This window comes from Bufo bufo, chromosome 1 (assembly GCF_905171765.1).
Source record: "Bufo bufo chromosome 1, aBufBuf1.1, whole genome shotgun sequence".
NCBI classification, from domain to species: Eukaryota; Metazoa; Chordata; class Amphibia; order Anura; family Bufonidae; genus Bufo; species Bufo bufo.
Genome location: NC_053389.1, coordinates 563,399,462 through 563,424,126, shown reverse-complemented (window position 1 = coordinate 563,424,126; position 24,665 = coordinate 563,399,462). Strand labels below are relative to the sequence as shown.

Here is a 24,665-nt window from a genome sequence, read left to right as displayed (position 1 = left end):
GCACATGAAAATACACATTAGTGCATTTGTTTATTATTTATGGCAATAATAGGTTTGGCTTTCTTTTATTGGAAATCCATTAGCCATTTTTTACAGGATATTGTTTTCCTCAATTCTAGGTATCATATGTATGTGATAAGTGAAGGGTTTGAGTTATCTTAGGTTTATTATGGCTAATGTACTATTAAGTATCTCATGCCATTCTGAAAAAGTGCAATTTATTCAGCTGTAAAGCTCTACCCGTACCATGGATAGCATTACAGGACGTACTCTCTGGATAAACTATTACCGGTAACTAACATTTTCCTGTTGAAGCAACAATGTTTAAGAGGTCCAAAATGCTGGAGTATTGAAGCCAATGGTTTTTAAAGTATGGAATATATAAGTTAATTAGGTTGATTTACGACTCTTGCATTATATTCATACCAGTCAAGGTGTGGTTTATGTTAGCACAATCTGCCTGGAAGCTAAGTAATAGAATATGTTATATAAACAACATTAATCTGCTTTTTAGCAATTAAACAGCCATTCATTCAGCCAACCACATACAACATTCTGGTGAAACAGCAGAAAAATCTAGTAGCCACAAAAAATATGCTACAGGAAAATGTTACTAGCATAAACAGCGTCTTCATATATGTCTACATCATTGACCATATTGTCTATCAAAGAAACTAATGTAAAAATGTTCATTGCAATTTTAAAGTATGCCGTTCTTGTTTTGCTGATATTCATAATTTTACAATTCCCTAAAATTCCTTTTGGTTTGAAAACTAAATTGAGCCTGATGCTAACATTTTCCTTTCTTCCTTTCCTTTCTAGATACATTGGCCAAGCTCAGAACAGCAAATTGATGACTGCTACAGAAAAGGAAGAGAACAGGTAAATACTAGTTTGTTGCAGCCCAGGACAACCCATCAGATTCCAGTTCAGATTATGCAGGGGGTACAAAATAAAGTAAAATCTTGGTTTGCACTTTATTTTTATTCTGGACTAGTTTTGTACACAAGCTAACCAGATTAGGCTGACGGTACACGTGAGATACCTGTCAGCCAAATGCTCATTTGACAGCTTTCTCACCCTTCCCCCCTATTCATTCCAATGCTTGGCTCAGCTTGTGGTCTGAACAAGGAAAGGTGAGTAAATCACTGCCAGACATCTTTTGTGGTAACTTATCTCCTCAAAGGCAAAAGGTTTGGGCATCTTGAAAATCAACAGCCCGATGCTTACAGGTGCGTCTAAATCATTTATATATCAATTCAAAAAGCAAAACTCATATATTATTGATTGATCAATTTCAAGCATTTATTTCTTTTAATATGGATGATAATGGCTTACAGCGAATGAAAACATAATAGATAGTATCTCAGAAAATTAGAATATTATGTAAGACCAATTAAAAAATTATTTTAGTACAGAAATATTGGCCTATTTAAAAGTGTATATAGTTTATGCACTCAATACTTGGTCGGTGCTCCTTTTTCATAGCTGCATCAAAGAAGCAAGGCATGAAGGTGGTCAGCCTATGCCTTCAGCTTGTCTGCATTGTTGGATCTGGTGTCTCTCATCTTCCTCTTGACAATACCCCATAGATGCTCTATGGGGGTTAGGTCAGACGAGTGATACCGTGGTTATTAAACCAGGTAACCAGGTATTGGTACTTTGGTAGTCTAGGCAGGTGCCAAGTCCTGCTGGAAAATGAAATCAGCATCTCCATAAAGCCTGTCAACAGAGGGAAGCATCAAGTGCTCAAAAATTTCCTGGTAGATGGCTGCGTTGACTTTGGAGTTGATATAACACAATGGACCAACACCAGCAGTTGGCATAGATCCCCAAACCATAACTGACTGTGGAAACTTGACATTGGACTTCAAGTGACTTGGATTGTGTGCCTCTTCACTCTTCCTCCAGACTGGGACCTTGATTTTCAAAAGAAATGTAGCATTTATTTGAATAAAAAGATGACTTTGGCCCACTGAATAACAGTCTATTCCCTTTTCTCCTTAGTCCAGGTAACACACTTCTGACATCTCTGGATCATGAGGACTTAACTAAATTATTGCGACAGTTGTAGCCCATGTCCTAGATATGTCTGTGTGTGGTGACTCTTGAAGCACTGACTCCAGCCACAGTCCACTGCGTGTGAATCTCCCCCAAATTATTGAATGGCCTTTTCTTGTCAATCCAATTCAACTTCCATTAATATGCTGGGATACAGCACTCTTTGAGCTGCCAACTATTTTAGCAATTACTTTTAGTGGCTTATCATCCTTGTGGAAGGGGTCAAGGACTGTCACTGGACAACTGTCAAATCAGCGGTCTTGTTCATTTATATATTCATTTATGTTATGCACTTATATAGCGCTACTATATTCCGTAATGCTATCCCCAATGGGGCTCAGAATCTAAATCCCCTATCATTATGTTTTTGGAGCGTGGGAGGAAACCAGAGTACCCAGAGGAAGCCCACGCAAATACCGGGAGAACATACAAATTCCATGCAGATGTTTTCCTTGGTCGGATTCAAACCTAGTGCTAACCACTGAGCCACCATGCTGCCCATGATTGTGTAGCCAACTGAACCAGACTGAGGGACCAATTAAAGGCTTAGGAAACATTTGCAGGTGTTTTGTGTAGACTAGTTGATTAGAGTGTAACACCATGAGTCTACAATATTTTTCACAATATTTAATTTTCAGAGATACTGACTTTTGGGTTTTCATTAGCTGTAAGCCATAATCATCAGCATTAAAGGAAATATGTTTTTAATGACATTCTAATTTATAGAGATTCACCTGTTTTTCTTCAATATCTGCTGGTAAGCCCTGATACATAAGATGTCATCTATCGATGGATTCAGACAATATACAGTACAGACCAAAAGTTTGGACACACCTTCTCATTCAAAGAGTTTTCTTTATTTTCATGACTATGAAAATTGTAGATTCACACTGAAGACATCAAAACTATGAATTAACACATGTGGAATTATATACATAGCAAACAAGTGTGAAACAACTGAAAATATGTCATATTCTAGGTTCTTCAAAGTAGCCACCTTTTGCTTTGATTCATCTAATGTGTACCTCCAAATTTATATTCCAATCTCCTTACAAATTATTTTTTTTTTTATTCTTTAGTTAAAACAATTAGCATGGACTTTGATGACTTATCTTAGGATGTGAGGTTGGTGGCGATTCAACCTTTATGATCCCTGGCAATAAGCACTATGAATGGGCTACAGTGATCCCTTTAAGAGTCCTGTTATAAATTATTTCAAGAATTGTGCTTGCTAGATACTTAGATTAGTTTAGGCCACTGACAAGCAGCAAATGACTTAAGGACACTCAGTAGACAGCATAAGAGTTTGTGGAACATATTGACAACCAGTACTTCTACACAACACCGAAGCAAACGGTGTCACGGAACCATGAACCAGACGTACAACAAGGGATAAGTGAAAATAAGAAGGCTTTATTGAAAATAAAGCTGTAAAGCAAAAGTCCAAACGGATGGTGAAACCGAAGCAGAGTCTTTGCGAAGCCAGAGGTCAGGAACCAGCAGGGTAGTCGGACGAAACCAGGATCAGGAACCAGCAGGGTAGTCGGACGAAACCAGGATCAGGAACCAGAAGCAGCAGCAGTCTAGAAGCATGTGAACACAGGAGGACCAAGCAAGGAACTAAAGCCACAGACCTCCTATATATATGAGCTAGGCATCCAGCTCCTCCCGGTGGGAAGGAGGAGCCGCAGGGTGGGAGGCTACAAGAAACCCAGAAACCAAGATGGCCGCCAGCACATGTCAAACGAAGGAGAACAGCAAGAAGGTAAGACCATGACAGTACCTCCCCCTCAAGGGCCCCTCCTCCGCGGAGCACAAAACGGTTTCTGAGGGAAGCGTGCGTGGAAGGCTCGGAGCAAGGCAGGAGCATGGACATCTGCGGAGGGAACCCAGGAACGCTCCTCTGGACCATAACCACGCCAATGGACCAAAAACTGCACCCGACCGCGGACCAGGCGTGAGTCCAGGATATTGCTCACCTCATACTCCTCACGATTACCCACTTGGACCGGACGAGGCCGAGGAACCGAGGAAGTGAAACGATTACACACCAGTGGCTTCAACAGGGAGACATGAAACACGTTGGAGATCCGCATGCCAGGAGGAAGCGCAAGGGCATAGGCTACCGGGTTTACCCTGCGAAGCACTCGGAAGGGACCAACAAAGCGAGGCGCCAGCTTGGGAGTGGGCACTCGAAGGTTGAGGTTGCGGGTGGACAACCATACACGGTCTCCGACCTGGTAGGAAGGAGCAGGCGCTCGTCTGCGATCAGCCTGGAGTCTCTGGCGCTGCGCAGAGACCTCAAGGGACTTCTGGATCTGTACCCAAGAAGCACGTAGGACGGAAAGGTGATCCTCCACAGCCGGAATATCCTGGGGAGAGAATACCTCCGGTAACACGGCAGGTTGGAACCCATAATTGGCCATGAAGGGAGACGTCCCAGAGGAAGAGTTCACCGCCGTGTTCCTGGCAAACTCAGCCCAAGGCAGGAGGTCAACCCAATTGTCTTGGTGATCGGAGACATAGCAACGAAGGAATTGCTCCAAGGCCTGATTGGATCGTTCTGCGGCCCCATTGGACTGAGGGTGGTAGGCCGAGGAGAAGGAGAGATGAATCCCCAACTGGGAGCAAAAGGCGCGCCAGAACCTGGACACAAACTGACTCCCCCGATCCGACACAATCTTCTTGGGCAAACCGTGCAACCGGAAGACCTCCCTGGCAAAAATCGTGGCCAACTCTTGTGCAGAGGGTAACTTCTTGAGAGGAACACAGTGGCACATTTTGGAAAACCGATCCACAATCATGAGAATGACCGTATGGCCTCGGGATGCAGGGAGGTCCACAATGAAATCCATCCCCAGGTGTGACCATGGGCGCTCCCCGGTGGCTATGGGTTGCAGAAGGCCCAACGGAAGGTGCCGAGGGGACTTACTCTGGGCACAAACGGAGCATGCCGCTACATATGCGGCGATGTCGGAACGTAGGGAAGGCCACCAGAACAGACGTGAAACAGCCCAGGACAGCTGATTCTTTCCAGGATGCCCCGCGGTCTTGGAGTTATGGTAGGTTCGCAACAACCGAGTGCGCAACTCCTCAGGCACAAAACATCTGCCGTTGGGTCTCCCAGAGGGAGCACCAGATTGAGCCGCCAAAATCTGCTCACCCAGGGGAGAGGTCAGGCTGGTGCGAATGGCGGCCAAGATCTGATTCGGAGGTATGACCGAAGTCGGAATCGACTCCTCCCTGGACAGCTCGGAGTACTGCCGTGATAAGGCATCCGCCCTGATGTTCTTGGAACCGGGTAGGTAGGAGACCACGTAATTAAAACGTGACAAGAACAGAGCCCATCTGGCCTGACGTGGTGTCAATCTCTTGGCCTCAGAAAGGTAGGTCAGATTCTTGTGGTCCGTCAGGATGAGGACCTGAACCACCGAACCCTCGAGCAAGTGCCTCCATTCTTTAAGGGCCTGCACGATGGCCAATAACTCCCTGTCACCAATCTGATAGTTGCACTCCGCGGAAGACAGTTTCCGGGAGTAAAACCCACAAGGAAGCAGAGGACCCTCTGGTGTTCTACGCTGAGACAGAAGGGCGCCTACTCCCGTCTCAGACGCGTCCACCTCGAGGACAAAGGGCAACCCAGGGTTGGGATGCGACAGAATCGGAGCCGACACAAAGGCGGACTTTAGAGCCTCAAAAGCTCGGATGGCCTCGAGCGGCCAGACCTGGGAATTACTGCCCTTCCTGGTCAGATCCGTGAGAGTCTTGGCTAGCATGGAAAAGTACCTGATGAACTTCCGATAATAATTGGCGAAGCCCAAAAAGCGCTGCAGGGAACGAAGACCACTGGGCTGGGGCCACTGTAAGACAGCCGAAACCTTCTCAGGATCCATGGAGAACCCCTCAGCGGAAATGATGTAACCTAAGAAGGTTACCTGGGATCGGTGAAATTCGCATTTCTCAAGCTTACCGAACAGCTTGTTCTCTCGTAACCGTTGCAACACTCGTCTGACATCCAGAATGTGGGCCTCCATGGATTCAGAATATACCAAGATGTCATCCAAATAGACCACCACACACTGCTGCAACAGGTCACGGAAAACATCGTTGATGAATTCCTGAAAGACTGCGGGCGCATTGCACAACCCAAAGGGCATAACCAAGGATTCATAATGACCGGTCCTGGTGTTAAACGCGGTCTTCCACTCATCGCCCGCCTTGATCCTTACCAGGTTATATGCCGCCCTCAGGTCGAGTTTGGTAAAGACCGTGGCCCCTTTAAGGCGATCGAACAGCTCGGAAATCAAGGGTATCGGGTAAGCGTTCTTGATCGTGATGCGATTGAGACCCCTGTAATCGATGCAAGGCCTCAAGTCACCGCCCTTCTTTTTCACAAAGAAAAATCCAGCCCCTGCCGGGGACGAGGATTTGCGAATGTGTCCGCGTGAAAGCGCCTCCCTCACGTACTCCTCCATGGCCTCATTCTCCGCTACCGACAGTGGATAGACTTTGCCACGAGGAGGAACGGCACCAGATTGTAACTCTATGCCACAATCGTATGGGCGGTGCGGAGGTAGGGCAACCGCGCGCACCTTATCGAATACATCCCGGTACTCCTCGTATTCAGGAGGCAACAGAGAGTCCGAGGAAGTACACAGCAACTTGACAGACCCATGGATGCAACTAGCCCCACACTGCGGTGACCACGAGAGGATCTCGGCCGATCTCCAATCGAAAGTCGGATTATGCTTCCGGAGCCAGGGGTACCCCAAGACCACCGAGTAGTGTGGAGACGAAATAACCTGGAGGCAGACCGACTCTCTGTGAACGGCACCAATGGCTATCCGCACTGGAAGGGTCTCATGAGTCACGTGTGGCGGCAGAAGGGGTCTGCCGTCTATCGCCTCAAGAGCCAGTGGGGAACCTCGAGCCTGCAGAGGAATGGAATTGGCGGCAGCAAACACATTATCAATGAACAAACCACCGGCACCAGAGTCCACCAAAGCCTGGGTCGTCACCGAGCCCCCGACCCAGGAGAGGACAACAGTGATCAGTGGTTTGTCAACACGGGAAACCGGGGACGAGGAGACTCCACCCAAGATCTGCCCCCGACAGGATCTCAGGTGCGAGCGTTTCCCGGACGGTTCGGACATGCCAACCGAAAATGCCCACCGAGACCACAGTACATGCATCGGCCCTCGCGTCTCCGGAGTACCCTCTCCCCCTCGGACAGGCGAGCAAACCCCAGCTGCATGGGTTCACCCCCAGACAAGTCATCCCAGGAGGCGTGGGAGGAGAGGGAGGCACGGGTGGGACAACAAACGTAGGCGCCAATCTGTTAGAAAACCTCCGCAGGCTCTCCTTAAAGGAAGGTCTCTCCCTGAGTCTGGTGTCAATCAAAATCAGGAAAGAAATAAGAGACTCGAGCTCCACTGGTAGGTCCTTAGCTGCAACCTCATCCTTCAAGGCATCCGAGAGACCATGAGAGAAAGCAGCGACCAGAGCCTCATTATTCCAGCCCACCTCTGCTGCCAGGGTACGAAACTCAATGGCGTATTCAGCTACGGATCGTGAACCCTGTCTGATGGACATAAGGAGCTTCGCAGCAGAGGCAGCACGAGCCGGCACATCGAATGCCTTCCGAAGAGAAGCAACAAAACCGGAAAACTCGGCAACCACCGGATTGTTGTTCTCCCATAAAGGGCTGGCCCAGGCCAAGGCCTTGTCCGAGAGCAGCGAGATCAAGAAGCCCACCTTTGATCTCTCAGTGGGAAAGGCATGTGGCAGCAACTCGAAATAAATGCCCACCTGGTTAAGGAAACCTCGGCACTGAGTTGGCTCTCCCCCAAAGCGCTGTGGAAGAGGGGCAGAACCGGTCATACCCCGAAACACCGAAGGTGCAACAACAGGTGTCGGGGTAGACTCTGGCGCAACAACCGGAGCGGCAGTAGGAGCGGGCCCAGGAGCGACAACCGACCCATCGGCAACGGGAGCGAAATGAGCCGTGCGTTCAAGCAGGGTTTGCAACGCCACAGCGAACCGACCCAACAGGTGATCCTGCTGATCAAGTCTGGCAACCAGCGTGGGTAGCGAGGATGGCCCTGTACCGTCAGAATTCATGGCTTGGTCCTAATGTCACGGAACCATGAACCAGACGTACAACAAGGGATAAGTGAAAATAAGAAGGCTTTATTGAAAATAAAGCTGTAAAGCAAAAGTCCAAACGGATGGCGAAACCGAAGCAGAGTCTTTGCGAAGCCAGAGGTCAGGAACCAGCAGGGTAGTCGGACGAAACAAGGATCAGGAACCAGCAGGGTAGTCGGACGAAACCAGGATCAGGAACCAGAAGCAGCAGCAGTCTAGAAGCATGTGAACACAGGAGGACCAAGCAAGGAACTGAAGCCACAGACCTCCTATATATATGAGCTAGGCATCCAGCTCCTCCCGGTGGGAAGGAGGAGCCGCAGGGTGGGAGGCTACAAGAAACCCAGAAACCAAGATGGCCGCCAGCACATGTCAAACGAAGGAGAACAGCAAGAAGGTAAGACCATGACAAACGGTGATTCATTATTCTTATTTTGAATATTATGGTTTGCTTTCTTAAGTGTTACTAAAGGAAAGGAAGAGGTCTGTTGATGGGTATAGTGATATACAGAGCATTTACTGTATGTTTATTGAGTTTGTGTTATGAAATAACGTAGATATCGTCATCAGGTAGAATCTATAGTAATTGACCCGCTGAAGAAGTGTTTCTGCCTTTGAAGTGTAATGCCATTGTTCTTAATATTACCACCATGAAATAAAACAAATGCAGTACCTCCTGATAGTCTTTTTTGTTTCCTATGGTAATATTTCAGTATGATGACAAGTGGAGTTTCACATCAGACATAGTAGGATTGCAACGTCCTTATACTACAATCAGTTTATAGAGTTTTGCCTATTCAGTACAACTTATTCAGATAAGCACAATTTTATCTTTTAAACGCATTGATCTAGATATGAGAATGCAACTGTCAATCTATCAATATATTTTTTTCTTTATAAAACAATCTGCTTTCTTAAGTTAAGATGGTATAAGAAAAGATTTTTGTTGTTGTGCTTTAACTTTATTTCCTTCAGTTATTACAGATCATAATTTAGATAATGCACTAGCATCGCATATCCCACATTAGATTAGTAATTAACATTCCCATTGTAAAGGTGGCTATACAGTTTAGTTAAATGTCAACTGAGAAAATTGCTGACCATCTCATGTGTATGAAGGTGTCTGGGCTTGATCCTGTCATTCTCCAGGGACATGAGCCACCACCAGAGGTGTCTAGCCGCACATTGTTCTCACCCTATTGAAAACACTTGCACACATTTTGATGTGTACTGGGGATCAGAATAAAAGTTGATGACCAAATGACAGTCATCTAAGGTGTTTGGTCACCTTAAAAGGCTATTCTAGGATTTTACTATTGATGGCGTTTCCTCAGAATAGGCCACTAATATCTGATCAGCAGGGGTCTAACACCTGGGACCCCCACCGATGGGCTGTTTCAAAGTAGCTACAGTGCCATAAGTTAGTGCTGGAACTATACAACTTTGTCCAATTTGTAGTGGAAAGAGATGGCAAATGCAGTGCTGATCCCATTCACTTCATTGAAGAAATGCTGCAGTTGCTAGCTTTGTCCACTACACAGTGGTTAGAGTTGTGTAGTAACGGCGCCGACTCCTGAATGTTGGATCCTTATCAGATATTAATGTCCTAGTCTGAGGATAGGCCATCAATAGTAAACTCCTGGAATAGCCTTTTAAAGTTGACTCATTCTAGCTCTAATGATCAAACACTTTGCCTCACTACCTGATTATAAGTACTGTATGCAGACTCTGGGGGTAAATGACTGCTATTATATCAGCTATACTTATCCCACACTAAATCTTACATAATCATAGAGATATGTTTACTGTATACTGTAGTCATCGCCTGAGAGCATTTATCACCTTGCCTGAAAGTTAGTCTTTTCATTTTAAGTACTTTTATTAATCATAAGGAATTTTGAGTTCAGATATAAAGAATGCACAAACACAATCATTTCAGCAGGCCATAATACAGATAATCTCCCCATTCCTCACATACGGTCAGCCTCATGCTAGACTTTAAATATTTGAGCATTGTAATTTGTAAAATATACCTAATACTTATCATAAAGACCTGAAAACTGTTTAAACATTAAATACCGTACATAATGTTAGAAATGTTATTAAAAAAATATTCCAATATATTTGCAGAGAGAATGTGCAAACTTTATTCGAATTCTTCATCACTACAATCGGACTCATATTTTGGCTTGTGGAACAGGAGCATTTGATCCAGTGTGCACCTTTATAAGAGTTGGACTCAGGTCCCAGGTATGTGCTTTTGTAGGTATACCTCAGGCATTGAAATCCTTTATAATTCGGCACTGCATATTCTCGCTATGCTTCAAAGTTTTATGGATCTGTCTTTAATATGTAGCCTTGGGAACTTTTACAAGTTATCTGCTGCAATTCCTTTTTTCAGTACTGTAGTTTGCTTCTAAAGTTACATCTAAAATAACTGGTGATCCCTAGAAAGTTTTAAAGTCACTCATCAAAGCTGCATATTATTTTAACCTTTTTTTAATAGACCTTGCATTTAGTACTAATGAAACACTAACATTTTAACCAGAATAAGTCCCCCCCCCTTCCCCAGAGATGATAATATTCCATTGCCTTATACCATTGAATCTTGCCCTCGAGAAAACTTTCATACTGTAGTTAGGACAAATGCAGCACTAAATAATATCATATGATTACATGCCTTCATTCAATTGATATATGCTATATAAAAACCCAATTCCCCAAAAGTTGAGACACTATTTTAAATGTAAATTAAAACAAAATGCAATGATTTGAAAACATCATAGACAATTATTCTATTCACAATAGAACATAGAAAATATATTGATGTTGAAAGTGAGACATTTTGCCATTTCAGAGAAAAAAATTAACTAATTTAGAACTTAATGGCAGCAACACATCTCAAAGAAGTTGCGAAGGGGCAACAAAAGGCTGGAAAAGTAAATTGGTACTTAAAAAAAAAACTGCTGGAGGAGCAATTTGCAATTGTTGCATGGCAAATATGGGTGACACAGCAACACTCTGTGCCATTCTGCTGTCTGTGGTAGGCACGGGTGGCCCATCACTCTCATAGCATCTTCCCACCCACTAGACTCTTGTGTCCCAGGCTGCAGGCCACAATCTGCCTACAAAGTAATTTCCTGTGTGTGTATGAGAGAGACTTTTCCCTATAGCACTGCAGGAGTTAATTCTCTTTCTGATTCTGTTTTCAGTTGCTTGACTAATGATCTCATTAGCTATCCTATTTAGCTGTTCTCACCTCACCTCCAGCCCTCCTATTTAGCTGACCTCACTTTCTGGCCTGTACAATTGGTCTCTACGGATCTTGCCAGTTCTCTTTGGTTTCTGGAGTTTATAATGAGCTACTGTTTGCCTGCCCTTTTTCTGATTCCTGGTTCCTGACCTGTGCCTGTTTGTTCACTGTAGTGATCCTATGCTGCCATTTTTTCACTGATTTGCATGAACTCTATCTGACCTGTCCTCAACCTGTTATTGACTATAAGTGTTCCTGCTTCTTCGATGTAACACGCTGGTTTCTCTGATCCTCCTGGATCAGCAGCCAACCACATGGGGACTATTGCAAGAGCTAGCTGCCTGTTGGTTCCCCTGCAGAGAAGGCCAGATCTCTCTTCAAAGGTTTAATAAGTGAAAACCAGGGGACCATCAGGATAATGCCCTCAGGACTAGCCCAAAATCGAATCAGTTGGTTGACACAATCATTGCCATAAAAATGTGCAAACAATTGCACCTAAATATTGTGGATCAATTTCAGAAAAATGTCCCTCAACATAAAATTAGGAAGAATTATAATATCCCACATCTACATTACATAATATCATCAAAAGATTCAGAGAATCTAGAGAAATCCATGTACAGTGCGCAAGGGACAAGGCGAATGCTTAATATTGGCTGCTCATGATCTACAGACCCTCAGGTGGGACTGCATTAGAAAAGGCATGATTTTGTACTAGAAATCACTGCATGGGCTCAGGAACACTTCCAGAAATTATTGTCTGTAAACACAGTTCACCATGCAATCAACAAATGCAAGATAACCCTGTGTTATGCAAAGAAGGAATCATATATCCACACGATCCAGAAAAGCTGCTATCTTCTCTGGGACAAAGCTCATCAAAAATGGACCGATGCAAAATAGAAAACTGTTTTGCAGTCAGATAAATCAAAATCTGAAATTCTTTTTCGAAACCACGGACTCCGTGTTCTGTGGACTCAAGATGAGAGGGACCGTCTAGCTTGTTATCAGCATACAGTTCAAAAGTCTTCATCTTTGATGTCATAAGGTTGCATTAGTGCCTATAGTGTGAGCATATTACACCTCTAGAAAGATACTAACAATGCTCAACAGTATATAGAGTTTTTAGATTTAGGTTTTTAGAACAAAATTTGCATTATCATGCAGCCATCTCTTTCAGGGAAGGCCTTGCCTATTTCTGCAAGACAATGCATCCATGACAAAAGCAAGGCTTCACAGAAAAAAAGAGGCTGGGTGCTAAACTGTCCTGCTTGCATTCCAATTTTCCAACAGAAAACATTTGGCGCATTATGAAATGGACCCAGACTGTTAAGCAGGTTGAATTCTACATCAAACAAGAATGGCACAAAATTCCTCTCCCAATTGGTTTCCTCACTTTCCAGACTGTTTATAGACTAGAGATGAGTAAATTTCTTTAACCCCTGAGTGACCAACCTGTTTTGGGCCTTAATGACCTGTCAATTTTTTTTATTTTTTTTATCTCCAAAAGCTATAACTTTTATTTTTCAGTCTATGTAGTCATATGAGAGGTTGTTTTTTGAAGGACAAGTTGTAGTTTTCAATGGTGCCATTTTGGGTTACCTTTCCTTTTATTAACTCTTTCTGGGCGGGGGGTAGGAAAAAACAGCAAAACTGCTACTACTGTTTTTATATATTTTATGAAGTTTGTTTTTCCGAATAAATAACACTATGTTACGTTCTACAGAGCTGTGTGAGGGCTTAATTTTGCTTGTCATTCAAATTTTTTATCATTATGGAGTACATAACATGTTTTGAGCACTTTCTATTCAGTTTTTTTTTTTTTTTCTGGAGGCAAATAAGCAAACAGTAGCAATTCTAGCATTTTTTTTTCAATTGTTCTCCATACCAGATACATTACATGATAAAGAGGTAGTATGGGTTTTTATGAATACAGCAATACCAAATATGTTGAGATTTTATTTTTGCAACGGTTTTTCAAAGGTGTATTTTTTTACTTGGAATTTTTTATTAACTTTTTTTGTTATTCATTGTTTTTACTTTTTAAACCATGCTTTAACCATTTAATAGTCCTACAAGGGGACTATAATAGGAAATCTTTTGATCATTTGTAAAATATATTCCATTATACATTGCATTATTTAAGACCAAGCCAGTTTTGACCATAAGGACCAAGCCAGATTTTGCAAATCTGACATGTTTCACTTCATATGGTAATAACTCTGGAACGCTATTACTTATAAAAGCAATTCTGAGATTGTTTTCTCGTGACATATTGCAATTCATGTTAGTGGTAAATCTGAGTGAATATATTTCACCTTTATTAATTAAAAATTCCTAAATTTACAGAAAATTTGGAAAAATTCACCATTTTTGAAATGAGAATATCTCTGCTTTTAAAGCAGATTGTGATACCTCATAAAATGTTTTACTGTATATTTTCCAGATGTCTACTTCATGGCATCATTTTGTAAACGTCATTTTATTTTTTTAGGACTTTAGAAGGCTTAGAATTTTAGAAGCAATTCTTAAAATTTTTAAGAAAATTTCCAAAACCCACTTGTTTAAGGACCAGTTCAGTTATGAAGTCACTTTGTGGGGCTTACATAGTAGAAACCACCCATAAATTACCCCATTTTAGAAAGTAAACCCTTCAAGTTATTCAAAACTGATTTTACAAACTTTGTTAACCCTTTAGGAGTTCCACAAGAATAAAAGGAAAATGGAGGGGACATTTCAAAATTTTACTTTTTTTGCAGATTTTCCATTTTAATCTATTTTTCCCTGTAATACAGCAAGGTTTAATAGCCATACAAAACTCTATATTTATTACCCTGATTCTGTAGTTTACAGAAACACCCTATATGTGGTCTTAAACTGTTGGACGAGCACACGGCAGGGTACAGAGGGAAAGGAGCGCCATATGGGTTTTGGAGGGCAGATTTCACTGGGATAATTTTAAGTTCCCATGTCACATTTGAATACCCTCTTATGCACCCCTATAGTAAAAACTCCCAAAGAGTGATCCCATTTTGTAAACTACGGGATGAGGTGACAGTTATGTTGGTACTATTTTGTGGTACATGTGATTTTTTATTGCTTGATATTATGCTTTTGTGAGGCAAAGTAACAAAAAAATGACTGTAGTGGCATAGTTTTTGTTTTTTATGGAGTTCTCCTGACAGGATGGATCATGTGTTGCTTTTATAGACCAGGTTGATATGGACACGACAATACCAAATATGTGTATTTTCTTTTATGTTGTTTCAGTTTTACGTAATAAAGCATTTCTGAAAACAAAAATAATGCTTTTGTGTTTTTATTTTCTGAAAGCTACATTTCTTTCAGCTGATCGTCTTGTGCAGCGGTTTCTTTTTTTGCAAGAAGAGGTAACATTTTAATTGGTACCATTTTTGGGTACATATGATTTTTTGATAATTCAATATTTGCGGCAAGGTGACCAAAAAATTGCTATTTTGGCACCTTTTTTAAAAAAAAATTTTTAACAGCGTTCAACTGAGGGGGTGTATTATGTGATATTTTAATAGAGCAGGATGCGGCGATACCTAATATGTCAACTTTTTTTATGTATTTCAGTTTTACACAATAAAATATATATATATTTTTTAAATCATGTTTTAGCGTCTCTATTTTCTGAAGGCCATTTTTTTTTTTTTTTGGGGCGATTGTCTTATATAGTGGCTCATTTTTTGCAGGAAGAGATTACTGTTTGATTGGTACTATTTTGGGCTGCATATGACTTTTTGATTGCTAGGTATTTCACTTTTTGTGTTGAAAGGTGACAAAACGCGGCATATTTTGCAGTTTTAATTTTTTTTATGGTGTTTACCTTAGGGGGTAAGTCATATAATATTTTTATAGAGCAAGTCATTACGGATGTGGAAATACCTAATATGTCAATTTTTTTTAAATATAGGTAGGGTCTCATTTTTTGCAAAAAGAGATGATTGATTGGTATTATTTTGGGGTGTGTATGACTTTTTGATCGCTTGGAATTACACTTTTTGTGATGTAAGGTGCCTTTTTTTTTTTTACGGCGTTCTCCTGAGGAGGTAGATTATGTGACATTTTTATAGAGCACGTCGTTAGAGACACGGCAATACCTAATATGTCTGTTTTTGATTTATTTATTTTTTTAAACACTATTTTATGGTGAGGTGGCTTTTTTTTTTACTTGAAACTTTATTTTTTTTATTATAAAAAACACTTTTTTTAAACTTTTTTTTTACTTTTCATATTTGTCCCACTATGGGACTTCACCTTTTCAGGGTTTGATCCCTGTTTCAATTCAGTACAATACATTCTGTATTGTACTGAATTGAACTGTCAGCGTCTTACACAGTAAGACGCTAAAAGTTGCCTAGGAGACCCAGCCCTCTGGCTGGATCTCCTGGGCTTCCATAGCTGGCAGGCTTTGATGCCTATGGAAGGCATCGGACCTGCCATGGCAACTATCAGCCCCCTGTCAGCGCAGTGCGGGGAGGAGGGGGGGTGATGAGTCAGAGGGAGTGCCCTCCCTCTGTAAACCCCGCACGAGCAGCGGTCAGCGCTGACCGCGGCACGTGAAAGGATTAATCCGCTGGCATCACCGATATAGCGATGCCGGCGAATGCATCAAGGGCCCAGCTATCAGCAGGAGCTGCACCCGCCCAATCACATCACGTATATGCACGTGAAGATGCATCAAGAAGCCGCATTCCCTCAAGTACAAGTACGTGAAAATGCATGAAGGGGTTAATGTCAGTGCTATACTGTGCTTCTGTGCGCCCTTTACATAACTTCGACTGGGCCACCGCCAGCACAGGGCCTTATTAGGACCAGCCTCTAAAACTCCGGTGCTAATAAATGTGCCCCTATGTATCTATCTAAGTTATCATCAGGGAAGCATCTAAATTTTAAACTATTTTGAATGACATTTCATTTCAAAGTCAATATTCAGTCCACCAAGTACAAGGGTTTTTAGACTTGATTATTTTATCTCTATTGCAAACTTTTGTTAAAAGATGGAATGCTGCAGAATGGTAGACATGGCCCTGTTCTAACTTTTTTTGAGATGTGTTGTTACCGTCAAGTTCTAAAAGAGCTATTTTTAAAAAAAAAATGGTAAAATGTCTCACTTTTAACATCTGATATGTGTTATATGATCTATTGTGAATAAAATATGGGTATATGAGAATTGGAAATCATTGCATATTAGTTTCATTTATATTTATTTACATTTTACACAGCGCCCCACATTTTTTGGGGAATTGCTGTTGTATTATGCATATCTTTATAGAGTGCAGTTTCTGTTCGTCTAGTCTATTTGTAGGCTTTGCAATCAAAGCATATGCCAGTGGTTAATCATGGCAAAACAGAATGAATGAAATTTCCTTGCTAGTAGGACACAATCCAAAGCAACACAATTTATACTGATGTACATAAAAAAATAAAAATTTAAGAATATGCATAGAAAGGCCCAGATGTAGGTAGTAGCCTGCGTTTTGAGTAGAGGACCGCACTGCTTCACTCTCCGTCAAGGGGTATCCTCTCACAATAGGATTCTTCCGCACTTTCCAAATGCATTAACATACGAATCTTCACAACCGATTTTACCCTCCTGGTAGATGGTATAACCTTTAAAGGGATGTGCGCAATAGTGAAGTACCGCCACAAAAGGTTAAAGATGTACAATATATTATACTCACAAGAGAAATAGTATGAAAAGCCTTAAAACATCGCTGAATAGCTTTATGTTCATACCCGACCCGGGTTTCTCTTGGCGCTTCGTCTGGGGCGAACAAACTACTGAATTCTGGGCTGTCTCATAAATCCAATGAGACTCCGCCCTTTCTCTCAACAGGTTAAAATCATTAGACAATCACTTAAAAAATCGCATTAAAAGATCGTATCAAAAAATCGCATATGCGCAGTACAAACTCAGATCAAGTTGATAATCTCCACACAATTTCACATTAATGATTCGCTGTGAGAATCTAGCCATCTCATACCGGAACTTTCTTATGCAAGCGAACCAACTGTTCAGAATCCTTCCAAACATCACATATATACTTTTCGTTCATTCATAAAATATGGGACTTGGTCACATGATAGCTCCCCACCAATTAAAGGTCTTCCAATGGCAGCTAACCATAACACAGGGGAGGTGGAATATTCAACCCCATATTTTGCCACCTTCTGTAGGTACTATACCAGGCATGGATTGAGGTCGAATTCTACATTTAAACCACCTGGCTGCAGGGTGGCCAGCTTGTAGATCTATTCGACCTCACGTTTATTAATACTGGCGATCTGATCACCACCCCGCCAATATGGAGTGGCAGCCTATTTAGGGCTCATGCACACGACCGTATGTATTTTGCGGTCCTCAAAAAACACAGATGACGTCCATGTGCATTCTGTATTTTGCGGAACAGAACGTCTGGCCCCTAATAGAACAGTACTATCCTTGTCCATGATGTGGACAATAATAGGACATGTCTGTGAAGGTTCTCATTTATCCAGGTCATGGTATATCTGTAAAGAATAAATCCAGGCAACTGGACTTACTGTAGATTTCTTGAAAATGTTTCACTCATTCTTCCAACGAGCTTTCTCAATTCTGAGTGACTGTACAAGAATTATCTGAGATGAAATATGTAACTGAATCAACATCTGGTAATTATACCCAACATGGGTCAGAGGTCATTATACCCAGCATGGGGTCAAAGGTGTTGATTCCATTATCCTAATTGGAGTCAGTAGGTGATAATGACCTCCCAGAAAAAGGTGTCAAGACAGCATTGTATGTGGCAGACAATAGATGTCTAATCACCCCGCCTCTATTCAAGCTTGGCTTCTCCATTTTTACGTAGATGGCCTCCTTCACAACTCATTTGTACCAATCGGCCTCCTTATCCAAAGCACATACTTGACTGTCTTCAAAGGTGTCACCTGTTTCTTTTAGATGTAAGTACACGGCTGAATCTTGACCAGAGGTTTTGGCTCTTCTATTCTGAGCCATACGCTGACGTAGTTGTTGTTTTGTTTCGCTGATATACAGTTCTGAGCATTCCTCATTGCACTGGACTGCGTACACAATGTTGTCCATCTTGTGTTTAGGCGTTGGGTCTTTTGGGTAAACCAGTTGTTGCCTCAGTGTGTTGCTGGGTTTAAAGCAGACAGGGATGTGATGTTTATTAAAAAACCTTTTGAGTTTCTCAGACACCCCAGCTAAATATGGGATAACCATATTCTTGCATCTGTCATGCTTCTTGCCCTCACTGGTAGTCTTGGTGTTCTTTCTTCTCCTTCCTTCTGTTTTGACAAAGGCCCAATCTGGATACCCACAAGTTTTAAGTGCCCCTCTGAGGTGTTTGAATTCCTTCACCTTGGCCTCTGTGCTGGTGGAGATTTTCTCTGCCCGGTGGTGTAGAGTCTGGATGACTCAAAGTTTGTGGTCTAGAGGATGGTGGGAATCAAATAGCAGGTACTGGTCTGTGTGTGTTGGTTTTCGATAGACCTCTATTCCCAGCTTCCTTCCCTCTTCCACTGTTATAAGACAGTCCAGAAATGCCAGTTTGTTGTTCTGCATATCTTCCCACGTGAAATTGATGTTATGATCCACTGAGTTGATGTGGTCGGTGAAAGCCTGTAACTCTTGTTTATGAATTTTAACCCAAGTGTCATCCACATATCTGAACCAATGACTCAGTGTAATTCCCATGTAAGTGGTCAGGGCTTTCCTTTCTCCATATACAGGTTCGCTACAATAGGTGAGACTGGCGATCCCATAGGACAGCCATGTTTTTGCTTGTAGAACTTGTCCTTATACTTGAAGTAGGTGGTACTCAGACAAAGGTCCAGTAAGGCACACACTTGGTCTGGGCTAAGTTCTGTTCTGCAGCCTAAGGTGTTGTCTAGTAGCAACTGTTTCCTAACTGTTTAAATTGCCTCAGTAGTGGGTATGCAGGTGAAGAGGGATGTAACATCATAGGAGACCATTGTTTCTTCTGTGCCCAATACCAAGTTCTGGATTTTGGTAGTGAAATCCTGAGAGTTCTGTATGTGATGTTGCGTGTTTCCAACCAAGGGCACTAGGATTCTGGCTAAGTATTTTGCCACATTGTAGGTCACAGAGTTGATGCTGCTGACAATTGGCCTGAGAGGGGTCCCATCCTTATGTATCTTAGGAAGTCTATAAATACATGGAGGGGCTTCCCCAGGGTAGAGGCGATGATACATGGCCCGATCAATGATTTTGTCCTTTTCTAGTTGTTGTAGTAGTTCTATAACCTTCTTCTTGTAGCCACTGGTTGGGTCTCGTCTTAGGGCCTCATATGTGTTGTAATCATCTAGGAGTGTGGTCACCTTGGCATTGTAGTCAGATGTATTAAGTACAACCGTGCATCTTCCATTATCCGCAGGCAGGATGGTGATGTTTGTGTCTTTCTTCAGGGATGTAACCGCCTTCCTTTCTTCTCTAGTCAAGTTTGACAGAGGTGGTTTGGCACTGGCCAGAGCTGCAGACACTTTAAGGCGAAGTTGTTTAGCCTCACCCTCTGGTACTTTGTTGCTGTGGATTGAGGCTTCAGTGGCTGAAATAATATCAACTATTTGTATGGTTCTTGGTGTGATTGCGAAATTCAACCCTTTAGCAAGGACATCCATCTCAGGCTGGGTGAGAACCCGGTCTGAAAGATTCTGCACCCATTTCTCTTTGTTTTGCACTGTCCTTGTTTCCTCCTTTCGCCTCCATGTCAGTTCCTCACTGGTATGGCTGTTTGCAGATCGGGATAACAAAATGCAGAACTTGTTCTTCTGCCTCTCCTTGCTCATAGTGTGCTGAGCTAGCTGTGCATGTACTGTGAAATCTGCTACTTTCCTCCACGTTTCAGTGGGTAGCTGCAAAGTCAGGTCCTCTTCCAGCTGACTGATAGTTTGTTTCAAGGCTTCAACTGTGAAATGGGTCTGTCATACCCATTCATTTAGTAGTTGCTTCTGGGCTTTTTGTAGAATCATCTCAGCTCCGTGACCCTTCACCGTGGAGTCCAAACAGATGCTGCATGGTACCAGCCCCTGTTTTCGGCATCTGAAGTTGAAACACAGGTGGTTTCTATAGTCTGTCCGTTTTCTTGCTGTCTTTTCATATTCTCGTACAAGTTTAAGGGTTTTCCCCCCCAAAATGTGTTGCAATATGTCTGTGAAGGTTCTCATTTATCCAGGTCAACGAGCTTTCTCTTCCAACGTTTCTCAATAATAGGACATGTTCTATTTTTTTGCGGACTGGGACATATGGAAACAGAATGCACATGGAGTAACTTCCATAATTTTTTTTTGCAGACCCATTGAGATGAAAGGTTTTGCATGCAGTCCGGAATGGACAGAGAAGGAAAATACTTTTGTGTGCATAAGCCCTTCCCCTTTCCACAGATTTCAAATGTAATACTCTATTGTAAAATGTAACAACATCTGTTGACAGGCTGCAATTAAAATCATAGCCATATATGGCATAAACATCTCCCAAAAGACTAAAGACTCCCTAAAATCGTGTTGTTGTTTTTTTTTAAAGCTGGTCATCTTGCATAACTCATCTTGAGATATACAGAGTGGTCCATAAAAAAGTAGCCTGCCTCAAATATCTCCAAATCAAACTGCCTAATAGGAGTCTTAGTTGTCCACAGCAACCAAGCTCAGCTTCCATTTTTTCAGAGCCCTGTAGGAACAGAAAGCTGAGATCTGGTTGGTTGCTATGCAGTTTGATTTGGACATATTGAGGGTGGGAGGACACATTTGTAACTCCTTGTTAAAATGCCTCTGTAAGTATAGAGACCCCTTGCAGCCTACTACTCTAAATATACTGAATTAACAGCTGCCCATATATCCCCATGATTTATGCTACCATCTAATCTTATTGCAATTTTAAGGCCCCTTTCACACGAGCGAGTATTCCGCGTGGGTGCAATGCGAACGCATTGTGCCCGCGCGGAATCCGGACCCATTCATTTCAATGGGGCTGTGTACATATGCTTGCGAAATTGCGCAATTTTCACTGAATGCATCAGCAACGCATCCGGACCTAATCAGGACATGCACGTCTGCAAAGGGGCCTAAAGGATTCAGTACAATTATCCCCGGGATTTGCTACAAGATCTAAAGAGTCTTCTATAGACATAGTCGGGGCACCAGGTCTCTGAGATAAAATCAATTTAGAGACCATAAAACTTTCACACCCCTTATCTGAAAGGCCACTTTCACACGTTTTGGCTTTCCGTGAGATCTGTCATGGGCTCTCACAAGTGGTCCAAAATGGATCAGTTTTGCCCTAATGTATTCTGAATGGATAAGGATCTGCTCAGAATGCATCAGTTGCCTCTGATCAGTCTCCATTCCGCTCTGGAGGCGGACACCAAAACGCTGCTTGCAGCTTGACGAAACTTAGCCAAAGGGATCCGTCCTGGCACACAATGTAAGCCAATGGGGATGGATCACAATTTGGCAAAATAGAAAACAGATCCGTCTCCCTTTGACTTTCAATGGAGTTCATGACGGATCCGTCTTGGCTATGTTACAGATGATACAAACGGATTTCTGATGGATCAGCCCAAAACGCGAGTGCGAAAGTTGCCTAAAATAATTAAGGCCTTATTCTCAAGATCTTTGTATATTGTATATACCGTATTTTTCGCCCTATAAGACGTACCTGCCCATAAGATGCACCTAGGTTTTTGAGGAGAAAAATAAGAAAAAAATATTTTGAACCAAAAGGTGTGCTTTGGGTGGGTTTTGAACTAATGGTGGTCTGTGGATTACACTGTTATGCGGGGATCTGGGGATTTGTGGATGACGCACTCTTATGGGGATCTATGGATGACGTACTGTTATGGGGGATCTGTGGATGACACTTTTATGGGGATCTGTGGATGAGACTGTTATGGGGTCTGTGGATGGCACTGTTATGGGGGCATCTGTGTATGACACTGCTATGGGGGGAATCTGTGGACACATACGGTATATAGAATCTTATGGACACATACGGTATATAGAATCTTATGCTATATATGTGTCATCCACAGATATCCCCCATAATAGTGTCCCTGTGTATGGTAAATAGTGACCCCAATACAGGGGTGGAGGCTGGCAACTGGTGTTAAAATCTCTGTGGGGCCCACTGCAGTCACTGTACTCTATTACACCGGGCCCCCGCGCACACCAGTATTCATATGTAAACTGTAGGCAATCAATATGTAAACTGTAGGCAATTCATATGTAAACTGCAAGGTAGCGCAATTCACACAGTACTCACTATGAAACTCCTGTACTAGCAGGCACTGAAGGCTGGCCGGTCACTCACTTCCTCACGCGCCTGCTCCGCCTGCTTCATTAATAAAGTGGGAGCAGCATGCACGTTAGGAAGTGAGTGACTGGCCAGCTTGCCTGCTAGTACGGGATTTTCATAGTGAGTACTATATGGATTGCGCTACCTTGCAGTTTACATATGGATTGCCTACAGTTTACTTATCGATTGCCTACAGTTTACATATGAATACTGGTGTGTGCGGGGCCCGGTGTATTAGAGTACAGTGACTGCACCGGGCCCTGCCGCGAGTTGCCGGCCTCCAGTCCCTCCTCCCTCTCCGCTGATACATTGCAGCCAGTAAAAATTTCAGCATTCGCCCCATAAGACTCAGGGGAGAAAAGTGTGTCTTATGGGTGGCGAAAAATACGGTATATTGCTGCTTCTTCATATATTCTTGTAGTACGCCTGATGAAGGGACTGGTGATGTTTCAAAAAATGTGTAAATTGCTATTTGGTAGCAGCATTCAATCCTTAGTCCAATAAATAATAGTAATAATCAGTTTTGTAGTATAGGTGTGGAATTTATGAGACCATACTTGAGGCTCCATGTTTTCTTTACACTGTCAGTGTGGGGAAGCTTGTTCTATACAATGTAATGCCGACCATCAACTTTAGTCTACTGAACAGATTTTCATATTAAATCTATTTTCTAGAATGATTAGTGTTAAGCTCAAATATTTGAATAGCGAATTTCTATCGAGAATATCGGCGCTTCGAGAATTCGCAAATATTTAGAATATAGTACTATGTGTTCATTATATAGAATATTCTGCATTTTTTTCCATCTGAACACGATTCCTCCTTGCTTGTGGGCCAATGAGAAGGAAGCAATGTCAAGTTCAGAACAAAACTTAGTGCACCAATCAGTAATCTGTAGTCAGACCTGCTAAAATGTGAAGTTGCACGTAGTGTGAAAAAATATTCAAATCACTGCCGATTAGCGCAATCATGAATATATTGGAGCACTTCACTCTATCTGCATATAAAAATATTGTAATGTTCTGCCGTGCCAACCATTTTCTCCAGTCTCAGGAGAAACTCATGAAACTTCTAGCAGCTTGAAAAATGTAGCCAAGTGACCCAAGCCTGTATTTCGCGTTACGAATTTGCATTACATGATTTTTATATTGGCGATTTTTCGCATTCAATAAAATAATCTCGAATTCTCAAAATTCGCGAATATATGACGAATATTCTACAAAATATTTGTGAAATATTGCTAATTCAAATATAGCCACTGCCGGTCATCACTAAGAATAATCATTTAATGTAATAATAATATAATTTTTTTGCTGCTATTTGGTGGTTTCATATATTTCACATAGCACATAATCCCACTGTCCATAGGATTTTTATCAATTATGTGCAGCTACACATCAGCAAGGTTTCAATAGCAGCTTTCTTATAGTATACAAGTCTTTGCCTTGATGTAGTAGTCTAGTTAAAGAGGACCTGTCACCTCTCCTGACATGTTTGTTTAAGTAGCTACTTGCATCCCCCATGTAATAACAATTATGGCGCATCTATTCTCATGACTCTGTGTAGTTCCTTTCCTCAGTTATTTCTACTTAGACGTTTATTAATGAATCGCCAAATGGATGATAATAGTTGGGGTTGTTTCCCTGAACATCTGACATAATCTATCAGTGCTGCCAGTGTCAGATTGTGCAGGAACACCCCCACCTGGTAACACACAGTTACAGATTCATTAATAAACCCCTAGCAGAAATAACTGAGTGAAGGAACAACATTTTAAAAGATGTTCAAGAATAATTACTGCATGGGGAATGCAGGCGTGATCAAATTTATAATAACTTGCCCTGTCAATCAAAGTGAAGAGGTCACACC

At 42.2% G+C, this 24,665-nt stretch overlaps 1 protein-coding gene across 2 annotated transcripts in view; it reads left to right on the top strand.

Moving 5' to 3' along the window:
* SEMA3E (semaphorin 3E) overlaps positions 1-24,665 on the top strand; it is a 223,584-nt gene that overhangs the window by 143,060 nt on the left and 55,859 nt on the right. For both annotated transcript variants that reach the window (XM_040413131.1, XM_040413130.1), the window contains exons 3-4: positions 823-882; positions 10,336-10,455. In XM_040413131.1, coding sequence (XP_040269065.1) covers positions 823-882; positions 10,336-10,455 — 180 coding nt within the window. The remainder of the gene's footprint in view (positions 1-822; positions 883-10,335; positions 10,456-24,665) is intronic.